General features: G+C 47.0%; 1 protein-coding gene across 4 annotated transcripts; it reads right to left on the bottom strand.

Annotated features, from left to right (window-relative positions):
* Positions 1-412: 412 nt before the first annotated feature.
* LOC103722301 (protein CURVATURE THYLAKOID 1D, chloroplastic-like) lies at positions 413-8,364 on the bottom strand. 4 transcript variants are annotated; one of them, XM_088711347.2, is made up of 7 exons: positions 8,155-8,364; positions 7,880-8,073; positions 1,774-1,878; positions 1,605-1,676; positions 1,102-1,519; positions 853-1,013; positions 413-753 (listed from the first exon to the last, which is right to left on the bottom strand). In XM_088711347.2, exons 1-5 carry the CDS (start codon positions 8,309-8,311, stop codon positions 1,448-1,450), a joined length of 600 nt encoding a protein of 199 aa, XP_088567473.2. In that variant the 5' UTR covers positions 8,312-8,364; the 3' UTR covers positions 413-753; positions 853-1,013; positions 1,102-1,447. The 4 variants fall into 4 exon arrangements, with proteins under 4 accessions (XP_088567473.2, XP_088567474.2, XP_038990132.3 ...); XM_088711348.2 differs by having other exon boundaries at positions 413-696; positions 8,155-8,354; XM_039134204.3 differs by having other exon boundaries at positions 413-684; positions 8,155-8,354.
* Between the last annotated feature and the right edge of the window lie 9,534 nt (positions 8,365-17,898).

The raw sequence follows: 17,898 nt of genomic DNA, 5'->3' as shown, positions 1-17,898 counted from the left end.
AGACCAACACAGAGAAAGGAGATCATCTCAAGTGATGACTTATCTTTGAACAATTTGATCATTCACTCATGCTAACCTTATTTTCCCTTTTTTTTAATCTTTCCCCGCTTTGCTTCCTTCATCCTTTCTTCATTCAAGTATGGCTATCCATTCACTCTTTGGTTCATCATTCTCTCCCACATGAAACTAATGGCGAGAAAGCAAAGAGGACCTCTCAATAACCATAGAATTCACTCTTCTATGATTATTTCGTTGATCAATTCAAAACCTTCTTGAGTTTGTCTCTCCAGGCGCGCCAACTCAACCCGTGCTCTCTCCATCTTCCCACGACCATGCAAGCCATTGAGCACAATCCTATAGCTCGCCACATTCAACCGAACACCCCCATGAAGGCAAGCACTCGAAAATCCCCTCCATGAACCTCCCTTCCTTGCACAACCATTCAATTACAAAATTATTCATAAAAACATCAGCTTTACAGGCACTCTGCCTCATCTCTCTCTCTCTCTCTCTCCACCAAATCAATTCCTTCATTGACTCTTCATTCTCTAGAAAGACAACCAATAAACGTCATGTAGCTCATAGGCATCAACTTCTAACTCCGTTCTCTTCATCTCCTCGAAAACCTCTTTGGCCTCTTCCACCTTCCCTTCCTCGCAAAATCCTCTCGTCAAATTCGAGTAGCTGAACATGTTCCTTGCAATCATCACAGTGTACGTCAATGGAGCAGGAATAATCTGAGGTTTTAAATCTCTGAGTCAAAAAAAAGAGAGAACTCAGCTGGAGTTCGTTTGGCAGCATGCTGAATGAACCGTGTGCAGCTGGGGTTTTAAATCTATGAGTCTCACGTACCTTTGATGATAGCAGATGTGAACCCTGCATGCTGTCTGGTGCCGGAGTCCATAAGACGGCGTTGACCCTAACAACGCCGCCCAAAGATTGGCCAACCCTGTTTATTTGTGATGTCACTTGAAGATTTCAGTATATCCATCACCAAGTTCTTATTATGCAGCCTGCCATCATCAATATCGACCAAGTTTTCAACAGAGCATGAGCAAATTCATTACCAAAGTTCGCCGATATATTAGAAATTCAACTCACGCTAGTATTTATTCCTCTGAAGCCAGTATTTATTCCCGTTATGTAGTATTCAACTAAAGCTGCAAATTAGAAAGAGAAATGGACAAACATTGATGCAATATAAATTTTCAGAGCTCACCGACGAGGGGTAAAAATTGACGAAAATATTCTTCAAGTGATGCCAGCCATGAGAAAAGCACGGTCAGTAGTTTGAAAAGCATAATCCACTATCTGAGTTGAAAAGAAATAATAACTATCGACATCTCACTTAATCTGTTCGACTAAACCAGAGTACACCAAGTTTATCTTGGATGAAACAAAAAATAAATATGCAAATTCTTTGGTCCATATTTTAGCCTGTAGTGTATTAATCATCACTAGGCCCTAAAACCTGCTCCTTGAGATCATCAATCTTCGCAAAAAATTCATCCCTGTTCTCCTGCAAATCACAAACAGGCTAATTACAAGGGTGAACCTGAAAAATAAAAAGGCATCAGCTCAACTACTAAACTTCAATAGATCACCTTAAAGATCAAATATCGAGAGCTGAACCAGATTGTGAAGGCAAGACCAACAATTTCCATCACCTTTGGGAACTGTTTTTAAAAGTTGTGAAGATTAGTGTATTTGTTTAGACAGTAACTATCCCATAAACTTTGATCTAACTACTTAATCATGTAGGAAGAAACATACAACAGGAAGCGAATCGAGTGCAGAAACAACAGCAGATGATATCCAAAGAGCAACCAGAGCACCAGTTCCATAAATAACGATGGTGTACGTGTCTTCAGAGTCCAACTACATTAAAAGCAACCTATCAGTAAAACTGGTTCATGCCTGCTACATTAGAACAGAAAAGAAAATTCAAGCAACGGTCAATGCACTTGTTAATGAACATAAATAGAAATTGAATAGGCTTTTTTTCTCTTTTTCAATTGTTTGGCTATTTCTAAACATCAGCAGCATTCAAGCATATATCTTTTTAATGATTGTGAGCATATTACACTTCAACATGGTACATCCCATTGTCAGCCCAAATACAAGTCAAAGTTATAGAGTTGACATTAAATTTGATAAGTTGATTAGAATTTTATTTGTTGTCTCATAGAACTCAAGCCAGATTCTTGTAAGGTGGTTTAATCTTACATCCCACAAAGTTCAAAATCATCAAGTTTCTAGAGTCAATACAGGTGAAATAACGGTCTCCTTAGTATTTCTTTCTCTCTCCTGGATAGAGTAGTTATTAGAAAAAAAAGGGATTTTGATGCACTAGTCCTCCTTTACAAGCCTAATCCCTAATGAAAATGGTCATCTGCAGTAGCCAGTAGTATATGAACCACATAACAAATCATGCCTTCTGACAAAAAAAAAAGTTATTCTTTTCAACTCTGCATTTTATTCTGACATCCCACCCCTTGCTTATATAATGATTACTTTAGTGCAGTACATGCAATTTTAGTTATATAAAACTTGCTTTTCATACATTATATACAGCACAAACTAAAAAAAGTTGTGGCAAAGCTTGATGTCATCCTTATACTGCAGAAAACAAGCTCAAGGTATGGGTCCAATTGGTATCTGTCAGAATCACTATGTGCATAGCATATAGAATGCTATTTCATAATTACCGATAGATGTATCGAATAAATTTTTATTAATGAGACCAAAACTTTATGAAATTAAAGACTATAGTAAGCCTTAACAATCCTCTGATGTTCTTGTATTCTAGTTTGTGGTTTTGGGTTACTCGAATGACATAGCACATGCATGTTCAGTGATATTTCGGAAACACAGAAGAATATCTGTGACAGGATTCATAGTGTGTGCCTGTGTTTTGAAATAAGACGACCTCTTCTAGATGATTAAGATAATGTCTAAAGTCTAAACATTACTAAAGCTATCCAAGACAGAGGGTGTATGTGTGTTTAATTCTAACTTATCTTTTTACAGCATTTGTGTGTCAATTGATGAGGTTCAACCTAATCAATATAGAAACACAATATTCGAAACCCTGCCCTTACAACCTCTTAGAGTGGGCAACTTTTTCCACTTTCTGCAAACCTTTCTTCTTTGCATTTATTATAATTTCTTCAAAAGTATATCTCAGTTTTGTCAATCTGTTAGTTTTATTTTATTTCATTGGTTCTGTCTCATAAGACCATTTTGGAATAAAATGGAGTCGCTTCTTTCATCTTTCTCCCATATTAATAGTTGGACCTTTTAACTCTGTGAAGGAGCGACTTGATACATGTAGAAGGACAGAAAGGTAGAGGTAGACCGAAAATCACATAGGATGAAGTAGTAAGAAGGGATTTGATATTCCACATCTTTCAAAAAATATAGCCCTAAACAGAGTGGAACAGAGGAAAAGGATTCATTTAGCCCACCCCAATTAGTTTGGGATAAGGCCTAGTTGAGTTGAATAACAAATAATTCTCTGCCTTCTACTCATACTTTTACTTTGCATCTTTGCATCTGATGCAGTACATTTATCACATGTTACAATCCAAGTGATAATTGTCCTCTCAGACTAATGATGAGAGCATCCAAACACCTATTACTGTACACAACCTAAATAATTGAATAAGATGAACCTCTCAGCACCTACTTGTTACTGTTCACATTTTCCTCAACTCTTACACTAGTATTGGCTCGCATTCTTGCCCCCACATCATACAAGTATAATCGTCAGGATCTTGGTTTTCATCTTAATTTGAATGTCCAAATTGCAAGGATCGTTCACATTATGTTTCTCCAGTGAGGTTTCTACTGCCATTAATGGAATTGTACATTGAAAAAGTAAATCCCTTTTGAGACATGCACCCTATGAACATCCTTGATGTAAGACTAGGTGAAACTTATTCTTCCTGAGATGAAGACTAGGTGAAACTGAAGCTTCTAACATAACTGAAAAGCACGAACTTTTGACTAACAGTTTTTTTTCTTTCCTCTTCCTGCTCCAGTCAAATAGAACTTGTGCATTTAAACATGCACCTTCTTTGTATCCTTAATAAAGAATTGCGCACACATATGCACATGCAATTTGGAAAAAAGGTTGATTTCTGCTTAACGTAAATGATAAAAGAATCAGAATGTGGACTTCAATTTTATGCTAACAAGGAACAGGACTTCAAAAAAAAAAGTGCCAAAAATTTTGAGCACAAAGTCATAAATCTCCTTGTAAAGAGGATCTTAATGGATTCACCATTAAGGCACTTGGAGTCACTTTCTTGAAGAGAAGAAACTACAAATATTATCAAATATCATCATAATCCTTAAGTAGGCATATAGGTTCTCCAAGAAGAAAGATAAAGAAAGATTTAAGCAATTTATTGGTGACTAGATGTGACTTGATCAATCCTTGCATTACTAGTAAAGGAAGCATGGCACTATTCACTTTATAAATAAAAAATCATCGATCATCCATTGTGACAATCAATCAGTTGGTCTAACCTGAATAGAGGACCAGGCTTTTTAACTGCAATGTATTTGGATTTCCTCATCTCTGAGGACTTTTAATTTCCAACTGGGTAAGGAATTCTAACACAAATATAACTAAAGCTAACCCAAAGTAAAACCAAAAATCTAACAAAATGAAAGATGTCTGAAATTCAGATTAAAGCAAAAAGAACATCACACCTTCACCACAATGAATAGACAAATCATCCTCCGAAAGAGAAGTGATTACAACAGAATTACAGTCCCAACACTTTTGGATGCATGAAAAAGATCTCTGGGCAAATTTAAACAGCAATTAATGAAAAATAAGAAAAAGGTTGCTTCTGAGCTGTGAGAAAGAGAGCTTCCTTGGACACCTCCCCTCCTTTAAATAATATTCTTCCCTAGATTCTGCCCTTAAATCTTTTGGAACAGAATATCAGATGCTAGTTAATTGCAATGAAGAATATGATGAATTTAAAGAGGAGAAAAAAGAATATTGTCTGAACATTTATTTAAAGAAAAATATAAGAATTGCGATAACATTCATCTGTTCATGAATGAGATACACGTGACAGCTGGAAAGTGGTCGAGTAATTTATGTGGACGTTTTAATAATAGTTGTCTATCATTAAACCTTTTAGAACATAATGTCCGACAATTAAGAGTAGTAAAGAATATAATGAATTTAAAGGGAAGAAAAGAAAAAATTTGCTATAATAATTGGCATAACATTAAATCGATTAGGAATGAAATATGCATGCTAGCTCAGAGATGGTCAAGCATTTCTATCCATGTTTTCATAGTTTTTCTATCCTTAAACCTATTGGAACAGAATATTAGATGCAAATTAAGTGTCAAGAATATGAGGACTTTAAAGAGAAAAAAAGGAAAAAATTGTTACAATATTCGTTGAAGAAAAATTCAAAATTTGCAATAACATTTATTTAGTTAGTAATGAAATATGCGTGCTAGCTGGAAGGTGGTCAGGTGTTTTCCATGGATGTTTTTATAGTTTTTTGTCTGTCCTTAAACCCATTGGAACAAAATGTCAGATGCTAGTTAATGGTAGTCAAGTATATAGTGAATTTAAAGGGAAGAAAAATTATTTAATATCCAATAAAAATATCATAACGGTTGTTTAGTCTAAAATGAAATATGCATGCCAGCTCAAAAATGGGCGGTGTTTTCTCTGGATGCTTTCATGATTTTTGTCTGTCCTTAAAACATTTTGGAACAGAATGTCAGATGCAAGTTTAGTCAAGAACAAAGTGAATTTAAAGAGAAAAATAAAAATATTATATCATCTATCTAAAAGGTATATCAATTATCATGTCATAGGTAGAATAGTTGAAATTAATGCATCAAGTTGATAGTCTAGCTAGTAGGATTTGTAGCCCATCTTACAATATGCATCATGCCTTGACACATCAATTTGTAACGTTACATTTGTCTCAAAGATGATAGTGTGGCACATCAATTTATAACGTTACATTTTTTCTCAAAGATGATAAGGCAGGCCCTTGAGGTTCTCCATATATGGTTATTGCTCAACTACATTACGCTACGCTAAATCAGTATTGCTAGTCCTAAAGCCAGCCCCAATCCTCCTTTAGAGGGCAAAACCTGTAATTTGATGTGATTTTTTCCGTATAAAAATTTGGTAAGAAAAATTTGTTCCATTTTTGTCAAGGGCTGCTGCAGCGTGGGAAAATAACTTCCAATTTTAGGACTGAAATATCAGCTGCCCATCTCAAACTGCATGCACAATTATTCGCTATTCACTGCCCGAAAACGAAGCACAATTACCAAAAACGTCTACTCCTATGATACGTTTCGAAATATTTATTGTCCAATTACGTGTTTGGTGTTCTAGAAATGCATACTCAATCTATGATGACAAGGAGCACCTAAAAAACATAAAGTTAGGGTCCTCCGCACATGAAGATACAGATAACATCGACGAGAAGTCGAAGACACACCCGAAACTAGACCACAATCATTAATATTGGACCCACTGGTAACAGTACATGGCTGGCATCAAGAAAACCATCGTGGTCTTTCCAAGGGGTACAATTCAGTGTCCCTCTTCGCACTTTGTATAGAAACAAAAGCGGAATAAAACCCAAAACTCTCTCTCCTCTTGTGCTCTTTCCCTCCTCATCCCTCTCTTTCTTTCTCGGTGAGAGGTCTTCAAAACCATCGCCGGCTAAGCCAGCTTCAGAACCCATCAAGCCGAGCCCGAAGCCGATATGTTCGCCCCCTCTCTCCTCTCTTGTCATCCGCATTGGGCGCGCTATTCCGAACCGGCTCCATGGACACCGGCTACTCCACCAACAGTGATTCCAAGTAAGGCTATCTTTGTTAGTCTGCCCTCTACTGTCGTTATCTCTGTGTCGACTTCTAACAATTTCCATCCGCATGCACCACCACTTCGGGGGGAGTGCCTCGTACCAGGGTCACGATGTGTCGTCTTCGTCCGGATGGAACTCGGCCCAGCAGAAGTGCCAACATTGTTCGGTCTAATGTCGTCTTCTCCCTTCCCTTCTCTCTCTCTCTCTCTTTGTGTCTCTCTCTATTCCCCTTTTCTTTTTCTCCCTTTCTTTCTTCTTTGTTTCTTGAATTCCACCAACTGGTGATCTGGTGAAATCAGTCCTCATTCTTCCATGTGGTAGTCACTTGTTACGGTTAGGTAAAATGGAGAAACTAATGATTACAAAATTCAAGTTCAAGTCAGAAAAGAGCTTTCCCATTCAGGTTGAGCAGCAAATGCCTAATCAGCCATGAAAAGTTGACAAAATGTGTAGTAAGTGGTGGAAAGTTATTCTTGGAATGTCGGGAAACTTTAAATTGAATGCCACATAGAAGAAGGTGTTGAAGTAGATGCCAGTGCATCAAACTAAGTGTAAAATTTCCAGAAGTTATGGAATGGTGAAGAAAAAGACCTAGTTACAGCATGTAAAACAAAGATTAATCTCATGGAGATAGAGAGCGCCTCAAAGTAATGAAGGGTTAGGAAACAGGAAAGGATGCCCAAAGTAACTGCAAACGAAGTCATAAAGAATGATGATTTCAATTACCTTAATGAGACTTCAGAGTGAAAGAAATTGCATATACTCAAACAGTCGAGATGATGCTTCCCATGGTTATCTTATTCTTATTCGAATTCAACAAAATCAAAAGCCTTTACTAACAATTCTGAGCTCTCATCTCGCTTACATTACCATTCAACAAAAATTGATACTTAAATACTATGTTATACAGCTAAGATCCTATCTAAGAAACTTATAGCAACAAATAGGGAAAATCCAAGCTTCGGAATTAAAAAACAAAAAAAAAACACAAACTTATCCATTATTACCTTGAGATTGAGCTTGCTCAAAAATTCCGCGGCCTTGCTCTGCTCGTCCCCAGAGGAAGGAGCTTCTTCCTCCGTAGAACCCACTTGAAAGGAATCCGCTTCTACCTTCTTCGGCGCCTCCTCATCCGACTCCGTCCCAAGCTCCTTCGAAACAACACTCGTCGAGGTCTCCTCCGGATCCGTGGCCCTCCATCCTGAGAGAAACCAGAGAAACGAAATCTAGGGTTTCGTTCTACCGCCCAAACGCCAACAAAGGACCGAGACTTCAATCCTACCTCGCGTCGAGCGGAAGGCGAGGGGTCTCCTCGAAGAGAGAGCAGGGGATGGGCGAGGGAGGAGGAGGGGGAGGGGGAGGGGAAGAGAAGGGTTGGCAGCGAAATCGCGGCAGCGGGGGAGGGTCGGGAGAAAGCGAGGAGGGCCGCAGAGCTCCATTGCGAGCTGAGAGACTCAAAGAATTCGACAAGCAGTGGCAGTGGCAGTAGCTCTCTAATATCTACTCAAGTGGCTTTTTTAGTACCGTCGCCGTGGGCCGCTGGTGCAGCGTGCTGCAAAGGTGGTAGCCTAGTGGTACTGAGCAGCAATTCTAACCATAAGGTCCCAAGTTCGAATCGCTACGGCGACGATTAAATTGTGGACCGAAGCTCATTACTTTGGCCACTGCTTGGACTTGTAGTGTAGGACCGCTCTTGAACCGCTAGTAGCCAGGATGGTGCCGGGTGTGACGTACTCATACGTGGGACTCGAGCCAGAGCTCAGAGGAGTAGCTGAGCCGGGCCTACGGGTGGGGAGGGTATGAGTAAAACCGGTCGGGGTGCCCAACACACGGCCATTTCTGCCCGCATCGAACATTCTCCTGGCAGGGCGGGGGCCCAGTGGGGGCTGCTACGCGGGGGTGGGATTGTTCCTTCCTCCCCCTACCCCTTTTCATTTGCAAAAAAAAAAAAAAGAGGAAGCAACCTAACCGGCGGGCCATTCGTTTCCGAAAAATATGCGTAATTTAAAAAAACATCAAACCCCTCTAAAATTTTATAGATGTTTCAAAGCAACAAGTACTAATTGTCTGTCATCCTAAATCTAGTAGATCAATGTGACTGAATTATCTTTCATATAGATATTATCTGGCCCCATGCATGTCTCGCATCTTTCAACTCTATTCTGATAACAGACTCATCAAAGATGCGCCGACTGCCAGCTGCTACGGCTTGAGAGCTGTGAAAGAGATTAGTAAGTAGATTGTTGCTGGAAATTGGACCCGGGGGCCGCCGCGAAGCCAGGAAAGGAGGAGCTCCGCCGCCTGAGAGGGCGGACGGCGGGGCGCCGGCCGGCCGCGTCCTCCGCTGGGGAGTGGAAGAGAGCAAAGAGGGGTGGTGCGTCCAGTCCTGTCCTGTCCTGCAAAAAAGCCGGTGGCCGGGCTCCCCGGCGCCGGCCCTCCGATGCTTAAGTCAGAGGGGGAATATGTGGAAAGAGCAAGCAGGAGAGCATTTGGATAAGATAAAGAAGATGAAGAGGATGATGTCCTCAATTGTGTCTGTGCTGTTTGCTTCTTTTCACCCGGTCCAGGAGGGTTCTGTCCGGGGGTCCCCCCCTTCCCTTCTCCCAGGTTTCCTTTTATAGAAGGGGATTACGTTACCTGGGAGGTGGCAGGGGAATTTGTCCCTTTTCGTCATAATTGGGCACGATTTGGCCCATTAATGGCGTAGTGGAGAACGGGACCGAATCAGACCGGAACCAGGGAGTTGTCACGGTCGATCGGACCTGTTGGAGTGGTTGAACCGCCGGCCGTGGTGGGCCTGGGGTCCGTGGATGGTAAGTGCATTTATTACCGAATGAACCGGCGGTCAGGGAGAGCCATACGCTTTGATGGTTCAGTGATCCGGAGATCGCCTTGAGCCGTGTTCATTAAATGACTGAGTGCATCGGAGACTTGAGGGGGTCTCATGCATTAATGACAGGTTACGCCGAACACCTGCGGAGATCTTATGCCTTGATGGCTTGGAGATAGCGGCAGGTTGTAGTGGAGTTGTCAGGTCCCTTAGAGGGCTAAGCGAGAGTTGAACATTTGGTCAAGGCATCGGCTCGGCAGGGGTGCCGAGCCGAGCTGGTCGCCCAATGGGGCGCCCTGTGGCGGGGTCGCTTCTAGACAGTATTTCTGGTCGGCGTCCTCTTAGTCGGCTCTTTCTAGCCGAGCGTCTCTACTTGCGCTCTTTGATTGGCTCTGGTTGGCGCTCTCCAACCAAGCACCCTTCTGGTCGGTGCCCTTTAGTCGGGCGCTTCTCTGGTCGGCGCTCTTTGGCCGAGCACCCTTCTGGTCGGTGCCCTTTGGTTGAGCGCCTCTCTGGTCGGTGCTCTTCGGCCGAGCGCCTTTCCGGTCGGCGCTCTTTAGTCGAGCGCCTCCGTGGCGGTATGACTTGGGATTTTTCCCCCAACACTACCCCCGACTTCCGAGTTCCAGTTGGCTACCAGCTGGAGCGCGGGAAGTAGCCTCGGTTGGGTCATTTCGGGTTCTGAAAATTTTAATTTACCGCGCGTTTTGAATTATTGGAAGCTTCGAGGTGCCTTTAATAGGCGGCGTCTCTTCTTTCCCCAAAAAGCCTCATTATTGGGGCACCTTTCGCGAAGCGTCATCGCGTCGTGGGCTCATGATGGGGCCACACGACCTTCGATTGCGGACGCCTTTCCGCACGATCCGATGGGGCGCTTCAATGTTCGAAGGGCTGCCTCTAATTAAATGCGTCGTTCTGTCTTTTAGACCGACACGTGTTATCATCTGATCGGGACACAGCGTTTTCTTTGCTGATCCGGGCCGTTGGGGAGGTCTATATAAACCCTCCCCTGGCCTTCCGTCCTCTTTCTTATTGCCTTCTGCTTCCAGCTTTCCTTCTTCCAGTCTTCCTCAGACCGAAGTCCCTTTTCTCCGGCATCTTCCTCAGGTCCCCCTTCTTTTTTGATGGGCTTCCTGTCACTGTGTTTACTGCAGGGGATTCCGACCTCTGTCAACGTTTTCCGGCGACTTTTTATCTTTAAGTCGAATCCGGGAGACGGGGAGTGGCTTTACATCGCCCTTCGGGCGGGTCGGCCACTCTTTCAACGCTTATGCCAAAGGGATTTGGGCTCGGAGAGTCTTTCCGAGCTTAGTCCAGAATTCGATCGAGCCCTAAGGCGGTCTCTAGGACTTAAATTTTAGCGAGGTTAGTGAACTCTGGGTCCGAGCCTTGAGTTATCGGGGCGGACCAGATTCTTTTCCAACAAATGGGTTGAATACTCGTCAGCTCGTGACGGGGATTCACCATAGTATAATAGTTTGGTGTCGTGAGCATTCTTTCGCCGAGGCGATTGAAAATGCTCTTCTGCTTGGAGTCCATTCTTTAAGGACGTTGGCAGAGATCCGAGGACAATAGATAATGTAGGAACGTTAATGTAGAAACATAAATGGGTACCTTGTACCGTGAGCGTCCCTGTGCCGAGGCGACAAAAGACGCTCCTCTGCTCGGGGTCCGTTCTTCGAGGACATCGGCAGAGAAAAGTCCAAGAATAGAATAATGTAAAGACATTAAATAAACGGGTACCTGGTACCGTATGCGTCCTTGCGCCGGGGCGACTAAAGACGCTCCTCTGCTCGGGGTCCGTTCTTCGAGGACATCGGCAGAGAAAAGTCCAAAAGCAGATAAGATGTAAAAATATTAAATAAATGGGTAGCTTGTACCGTGTGCGTCCTGGCGCCGAGGCGACTGAAGACGCTTCTCTGCTCGGACTCCGTTCTTTGGGGACGTCGGCAGAGAAATCCAAGAATAGAACAGACACTGGTACCGTATGCGTCCTTGCGCCGAGGCGACTAAAGACGCTCCTCTGCTCGGGGTTCGTTCGTGTGCGTCCTGGCGCCGAGGCGACTGAAGACGCTTCTCTGCTCGGACTCCGTTCTTTGGGGACGTCGGCAGAGAAATCCAAGAATAGAACAGACACTGGTACCGTATGCGTCCTTGCGCCGAGGCGACTAAAGACGCTCCTCTGCTCGGGGTCCGTTCTTTGGGGACGTCGGCAGAGAAATCCAAAAGCAGATAAGATGTAAAAATATTAAATAAATGGGTAGCTTGTACCGTGTGCGTCCTGGCGCCGAGGCGACCGAAGACGCTTCTCTGCTCGGACTCCGTTCTTTGGGGACGTCGGCAGAGAAATCCAAGAATAGAACAGACACTGGTACAGTATGCGTCCTTGCGCCGAGGCGACTAAAGACGCTCCTCTGCTCGGGGTCCGTTCGTGTGCGTCCTGGCGCCGAGGCGACTGAAGACGCTTCTCTGCTCGGACTCCGTTCTTTGGGGACGTCGGCAGAGAAATCCAAGAATAGAACAGACACTGGTACCGTATGCGTCCTTGCGCCGAGGCGACTAAAGACGCTCCTCTGCTCGGGGTCCGTTCTTTGGAGACGTCGGCAGAGAAATCCAAAAGCAGATAAGATGTAAAAATATTAAATAAATGGGTAGCTTGTACCGTGTGCGTCCTGGCGCCGAGGCGACTGAAGACGCTTCTCTGCTCGGACTCCGTTCTTTGGTGACGTCGGCAGAGAAATCCAAAAGCAGATAAGATGTAAAAATATTAAATAAATGGGTAGCTTATACCGTGTGCGTCCTGGCGCCGAGGCGACTGAAGACGCTTCTCTGCTCGGACTCCGTTCTTTGGGGACGTCGGCAGAGAAATCCAAGAATAGAAGACACTGGTACCGTATGCGTCCTTGCGCCGAGGCGACTAAAGACGCTCCTCTGCTCGGGGTCCGTTCGTGTGCGTCCTGGCGCCGAGGCGACTGAAGACGCTTCTCTGCTCGGACTCCGTTCTTTGGGGACGTCGGCAGAGAAATCCAAGAATAGAACAGACACTGGTACCGTATGCGTCCTTGCGCCGAGGCGACTAAAAACGCTCCTCTGCTCGGGGTCCGTTCTTTGGGGACGTCGGCAGAGAAATCCAAAAGCAGATAAGATGTAAAAATATTAAATAAATGGGTAGCTTGTACCGTGTGCGTCCTGGCGCCGAGGCGACTGAAGACGCTTCTCTGCTCGGACTCCGTTCTTTGGGGACGTCGGCAGAGAAATCCGGCGATGGAGAACGAGCCGAGCTCGTCGGCTGAAGCCGGCGGACAGCGAGCCGAGCTCGTCTTGGTCAATGAAGACCGCATCCCAACGCATCGGGGCATCTCGATAAACCGGGGCATCTCGACGTCTCGAGGCATCCCGGCCGAGGTCGGGGTAGGAGCACGAGCCGAGCTCGTCCGGTCAGAGAGGACCGCTACTCATAGTCGATGGAGCACGAGCCGAGCTCGTCCGGTCAGAGAGGACCGCTTACTCATAGTCGATGGAGCACGAGCCGAGCTCGTCCGGTCAGAGAGGACCGCTACTCATAGTCGATGGAGCACGAGTAGTCGATGGAGCACGAGCCGAGCTCGTCCGGTCAGAAAGGACCGCTACTCATAGTCGATGGAGCACGAGCCGAGCTCGTCCGGTCACTTAAGACCGCACCCCGACGTCTCGGGCCATCCCGACGGATCGGGGCATCCCGTTGTGGCGGGGCATCCTGACCGTGGTCAGGGTAGGAGAACGAGCCGAGCTCGTTGCCGGTGGAGAGCGCGCCACGAACTCACGAACATCTTCAGGGAGCCCGCGTAGGTACTCCATCATCCCGAGGCACCGGGGCATCCCAACCGTGGTCAGGGAAGAATAAACCTGATGCCATGAGATAATCAGGAGAATTGGTGAGCTCGGAATAAGTACGCAAACCATCAGTTTATTGTGAAATGAAATTCATAGAATGAAATTCAATGGTTGAATAATGGGGAACCCCTTAGGGTTCTACTGGTGGTACATGCGGAGATTTTCAGAGCTCCAACTCCGCAGAATGGGAGTCCCGTCTAGGGACTCTAGCTTATAAGTCCCGAGTCGGCGGATGCGCGTGACTCGGTATGGTCCTTCCCAATTCGGGGCCAGCTTCCCTTGCTCAGTTGGTCGGGAGGCTTCAGCTCTTCTGAGGACAAGGTCCCCTGGTCTGAAAGATTTGACTTTGACCCTGGCGTTGTAGTACTGAGCTGTCTTTTGCTGGTACCTCGCCATACGCACTCGGGCGGCCTCCCTTGTTTCCTCGATAAGGTCGAGGTTGCTTCTGAGCTGCGAAGAGTTGGAGCTGGCATCGTGGTGCTCGACTCTTGGAGAGGGGAGCCCAATCTCTAGTGGAATGACGGCCTCCGTCCCATATGTTAGGTTGAAGGGGGTCTCGCCGGTGGGGATGCGGAACGTGGTCCGGTAAGCCTACAGGACATTGTACAGGTCTCCGACCCATTGTCCTTTAGATTTGTCGAGCCTGGCTTTGAGACCCTGCAAGATAGTACGATTTGTTACCTCGGTTTCTCCGTTTGTCTGAGGATGCGCGACCGAGGTGAAGCGGTGATCAATGCCAAGCTCGGAGCAGAACTCTCTGAAATGGATGTTGTCGAACTGGCGACCGTTGTCAGAGATAAGGATGCGGGGAAGCCCGAATCTGCAAATGATGGACTTCCAGACGAAATCCCGCATCTTCTGCTCGGTGATCCGGGCGAGGGGCTCGGCTTCTACCCACTTTGTGAAGTAGTCGATGGAGACGACCAGGAACTTCCTTTGCCCGGTGGCCAGTGGAAATGGCCCTAGAATGTCAATTTCCCACTGGGCAAAGGGCCAAGGGGAGCTGATAGAAGTCAAAGGAGCCGAGGGCCGGCGCTGAACATTGGCGTTCCTTTAGCACCGGTCGCATCTTTGGACGAAGTCCATAGCATCCTTCTGGAGTGTCGGCCAATAATATCCTTGGCGCAGAATTTTATGGGCCAATGCTCGCCCTCCCAGATGGTTTTCACAAATCCCTTCGTGGACTTCGTGCAGGGCATAATTAGCTTCCGTTGGGCGAAGGCATCTGAGGAGGGGAGAGGTGAAGGATCTCCGATAGAGCTTTCCCTCGTATAGTATGTACCGGGTGGCGAGGTGCTTGATTCGGCGAGCCTCTCGTTCATCAGCGGGGAGGGTTTCGTCTTGCAGATAGCTGATGAGTTCATCCATCCAGCTTGGCTCGAACTCGGTGCAGAGGGTCTGCTCGGGCTCGTCTGTGCTGGGCTTTTGGAGATATTCCAATACTACCTCTTTGGGAAGCTCGCTCATGCGAGAGGACGCCAGCTTTGATAGCTGGTCGGCCCTGAGATTCTCCGACCTGGCAACATGTTGAATGTGAAAAGAGTCCAAGGTCGAGGCGAGATCCCGTACCTTCTGGAGATACTTCTGCATGGTCGGGTCTCTGGCTTCGAAGTCGCCCACAATTTGGTTGACGACGAGCTGAGAATCACTGAAGGCCTTCAAGTCCTTTACTCCTAGCTCTTTGGCTAGCTTGAGCCCGGCGACGAGCGCTTCATACTCCGCCATGTTATTGGAAGCAGGAAACTCAAGGCGTAAGGCTTGCTCGGCGACCACCCCTTCTGGGCTGGTGAGGATGAGCCCGGCTCCGCTACCCCCCGAGTTTGAAGAGCCATCGACATGCAGAGTCCATGTCAAACTCGGGGTCTTCTCCACATGTGGCTCAGGTTCAGGCTCGACCTCATCCGGTATGGTGCATTCGACTATAAAGTCTGCAAGCGCTTGTGCTTTGATCGCCGGTCTGGGCCGGTACTCGATGTCGAATTCCCCGAGCTCAATGGCCCATTTGGTGATCCGACCCGCTCGATCTGATCTCTGCAGGATCTGCTTGACCGGCTGGTTGGTCAGCACAGCCACTGTATGAGCTTGGAAGTAGGGTCGGAGCCTCCGAGCCGAGATGACCAAAGCATAGGCAGTCTTCTCAAGCTTGGAGTATCGGGTCTCGGCGTCCCTCAAGACCCGGCTGGTGTAGTATACTGGCTTTTGGAGCTTGCCCTCCTCTCGGACCAGGACCGAGCTTACTGCTACAGGGGAGACAGCTAGATACAAGTAGAGGAGCTCACCCTGTTGAGGTTTTGTGAGCAGGGGAGGGGAAGCCAGGAGATGTTTAAGTTCTTCAAAAGATTGTTGGCACTCGTCCGACCACAAAAAGTTCTTCGACTTCTTGAGGGCTGCAAAGAATGGAAGGCAGCGCTCGGCCGAGCGGGAGATGAATCTCCCGAGGGCTGCAACTCGGCCTGTGAGCCGTTGTACCTCCTTGACCGTCCTGGGAGGCGTCATCTCTTGGAGGGCTCGGATCTTCTCTGGATTGGCTTCAATTCCTCGTTGTGTAATGATGAAGCCGAGAAATTTGCCGGAGGTGACCCCGAATGCACATTTAGCTGGATTGAGCTTCATCTGGTACTTTCGGAGTGTGGAGAATGCTTCATTGAGGTCGGCTATATGGTCTTGCGCCACCTTGCTTTTCATCAGCATGTCATCCACGTAGACCTCCATGTTTCGGCCTATTTGGTTTTTGAAGATCCGGCTGACCAGCCTTTGATAAGTTGCCCCGGCGTTTTTCAAGCCGAATGGCATCACTTTGTAGCAGTAGGTTCCCCCGTCGGTGATGAAGGCTGTCTTTTCCTCATCTTCTGGCGCCATGCGGATCTGGTTGTATCCGGAAAAGGCGTCCATGAATGCCAGCAGCTCGTGACCCGAGGTGGAGTCCACGAGCTGGTCGATGCTGGGAAGTGGAAAGCTGTCCTTCGGGCAGGCTTTATTCAGGTCGGTGTAGTCCATGCACATACGCCACTTCCCGCTGGCTTTCTTGACGAGGACCACATTGGCGAGCCATTCCGGGTAGGATATCTCCCGGATGAAGCCGGCTTCAAGGAGCTTGCCGACCTCCTCGGCTGCTGCTCGTTGTCGTTCAGGGGCGGCGCCTCGCTTCTTTTGTCGCACGGGCTTGCAGGTCGGCTTCACCTGAAGCCGGTGGACCATGACCTCCGGATCTATCCCCGGCATGTCTGCAGGCGACCATGCGAAGACATCCATATTGTCCCGTAGGAAGTTGACGAGGCGACTCCTCTCGTGTTCGCCAAGGCCAGAGCCGACCTGCACGGTTAGCTCGGGAAAGTTCTCTCGTAAGGGAACTTGAATTAACAACTCACCAGGCTCTACCCGCTCTTTCTGGGGGTTGACCCGTGCCTCCATAACTTCAGTTGAGGGCTGGTCAGTCGTTGGGGCAGGCACCTCGGCTGGTCGTCTTGCCTCGTGGGTCGCTAGGTAGCATCGCCTTGCCACCATTTGGTCCCCTCGGACTTCACCGACTCTCTGGCTGGTGGGGAATCGCATCAGCAGGTGGTGAGTCGAGACCACTGCTCGGAGGGCGTTGAGTCCTGGCCTCCCGAGGATGGCGTTGTAAACCGAGGGCAGGCGTATTACAAGGAAGCTCATACCCACGGTACTTTCACGAGGGGCGAGCCCGGCTGTGACCAGAAGGTCGATCTCGCCCTCTACTGGGACTGAATCCCCAGTGAATCCAACTAGCGGAGCATTCATCCTCCGTAGCTGTTCTTTTGTCATCTCCATTTTACAATAAGCACCAAAATACAAAACATTCGCCGAGCTTCCATTATCAACCAGGATGCGTTTTACATCAAATTTATTTATGATCATGGAGATGACCACGGCATCATCATGGGGAGTTTCGACTCCCTCTAGATCATCATCTGAGAAGGAGATGGCTTCAGAGGTGCGCGGGTGCTTCGAGGAGGCTTCTTCCCCTGAGGATTCCCCAGCCGAGGTCCCGCCTCGGATAGTGTTGATGACGCCGGCGATGGGCCTGTTGGCATTTGAACCTTCAAGCTGTGCTGCTCCTTCGGCTGGCTTCTTCCCTTCACGCCGGTCTTGCACAAACCGATCGAGCACCCCTCGGCGAATGAGTGCTTCGATCTCATTTCGGAGCTGATAACAATCCTCGGTATCATGGCCGTGATCCCGGTGGAAACGGCAATACTTCCGGAGATCACGCCGGATTCTGGTGTCTGGCTTCGGAGGTGGGAGCCGGATGCAATCCCGACTCTCAATCTCCATGAGGATTTCAGCCCGAGGAGCATTGAGGGG

Source organism: Phoenix dactylifera, chromosome 15, assembly GCF_051530095.1.
Source record: "Phoenix dactylifera cultivar Ajwa chromosome 15, Ajwa_hap1_PhDact_Kaust_v1.1, whole genome shotgun sequence".
Lineage (NCBI taxonomy): Eukaryota > Viridiplantae > Streptophyta > Magnoliopsida > Arecales > Arecaceae > Phoenix > Phoenix dactylifera.
Note: the sequence above shows the minus strand (reverse complement) of the source record. Positions and strands in the feature narration are given on the sequence as shown.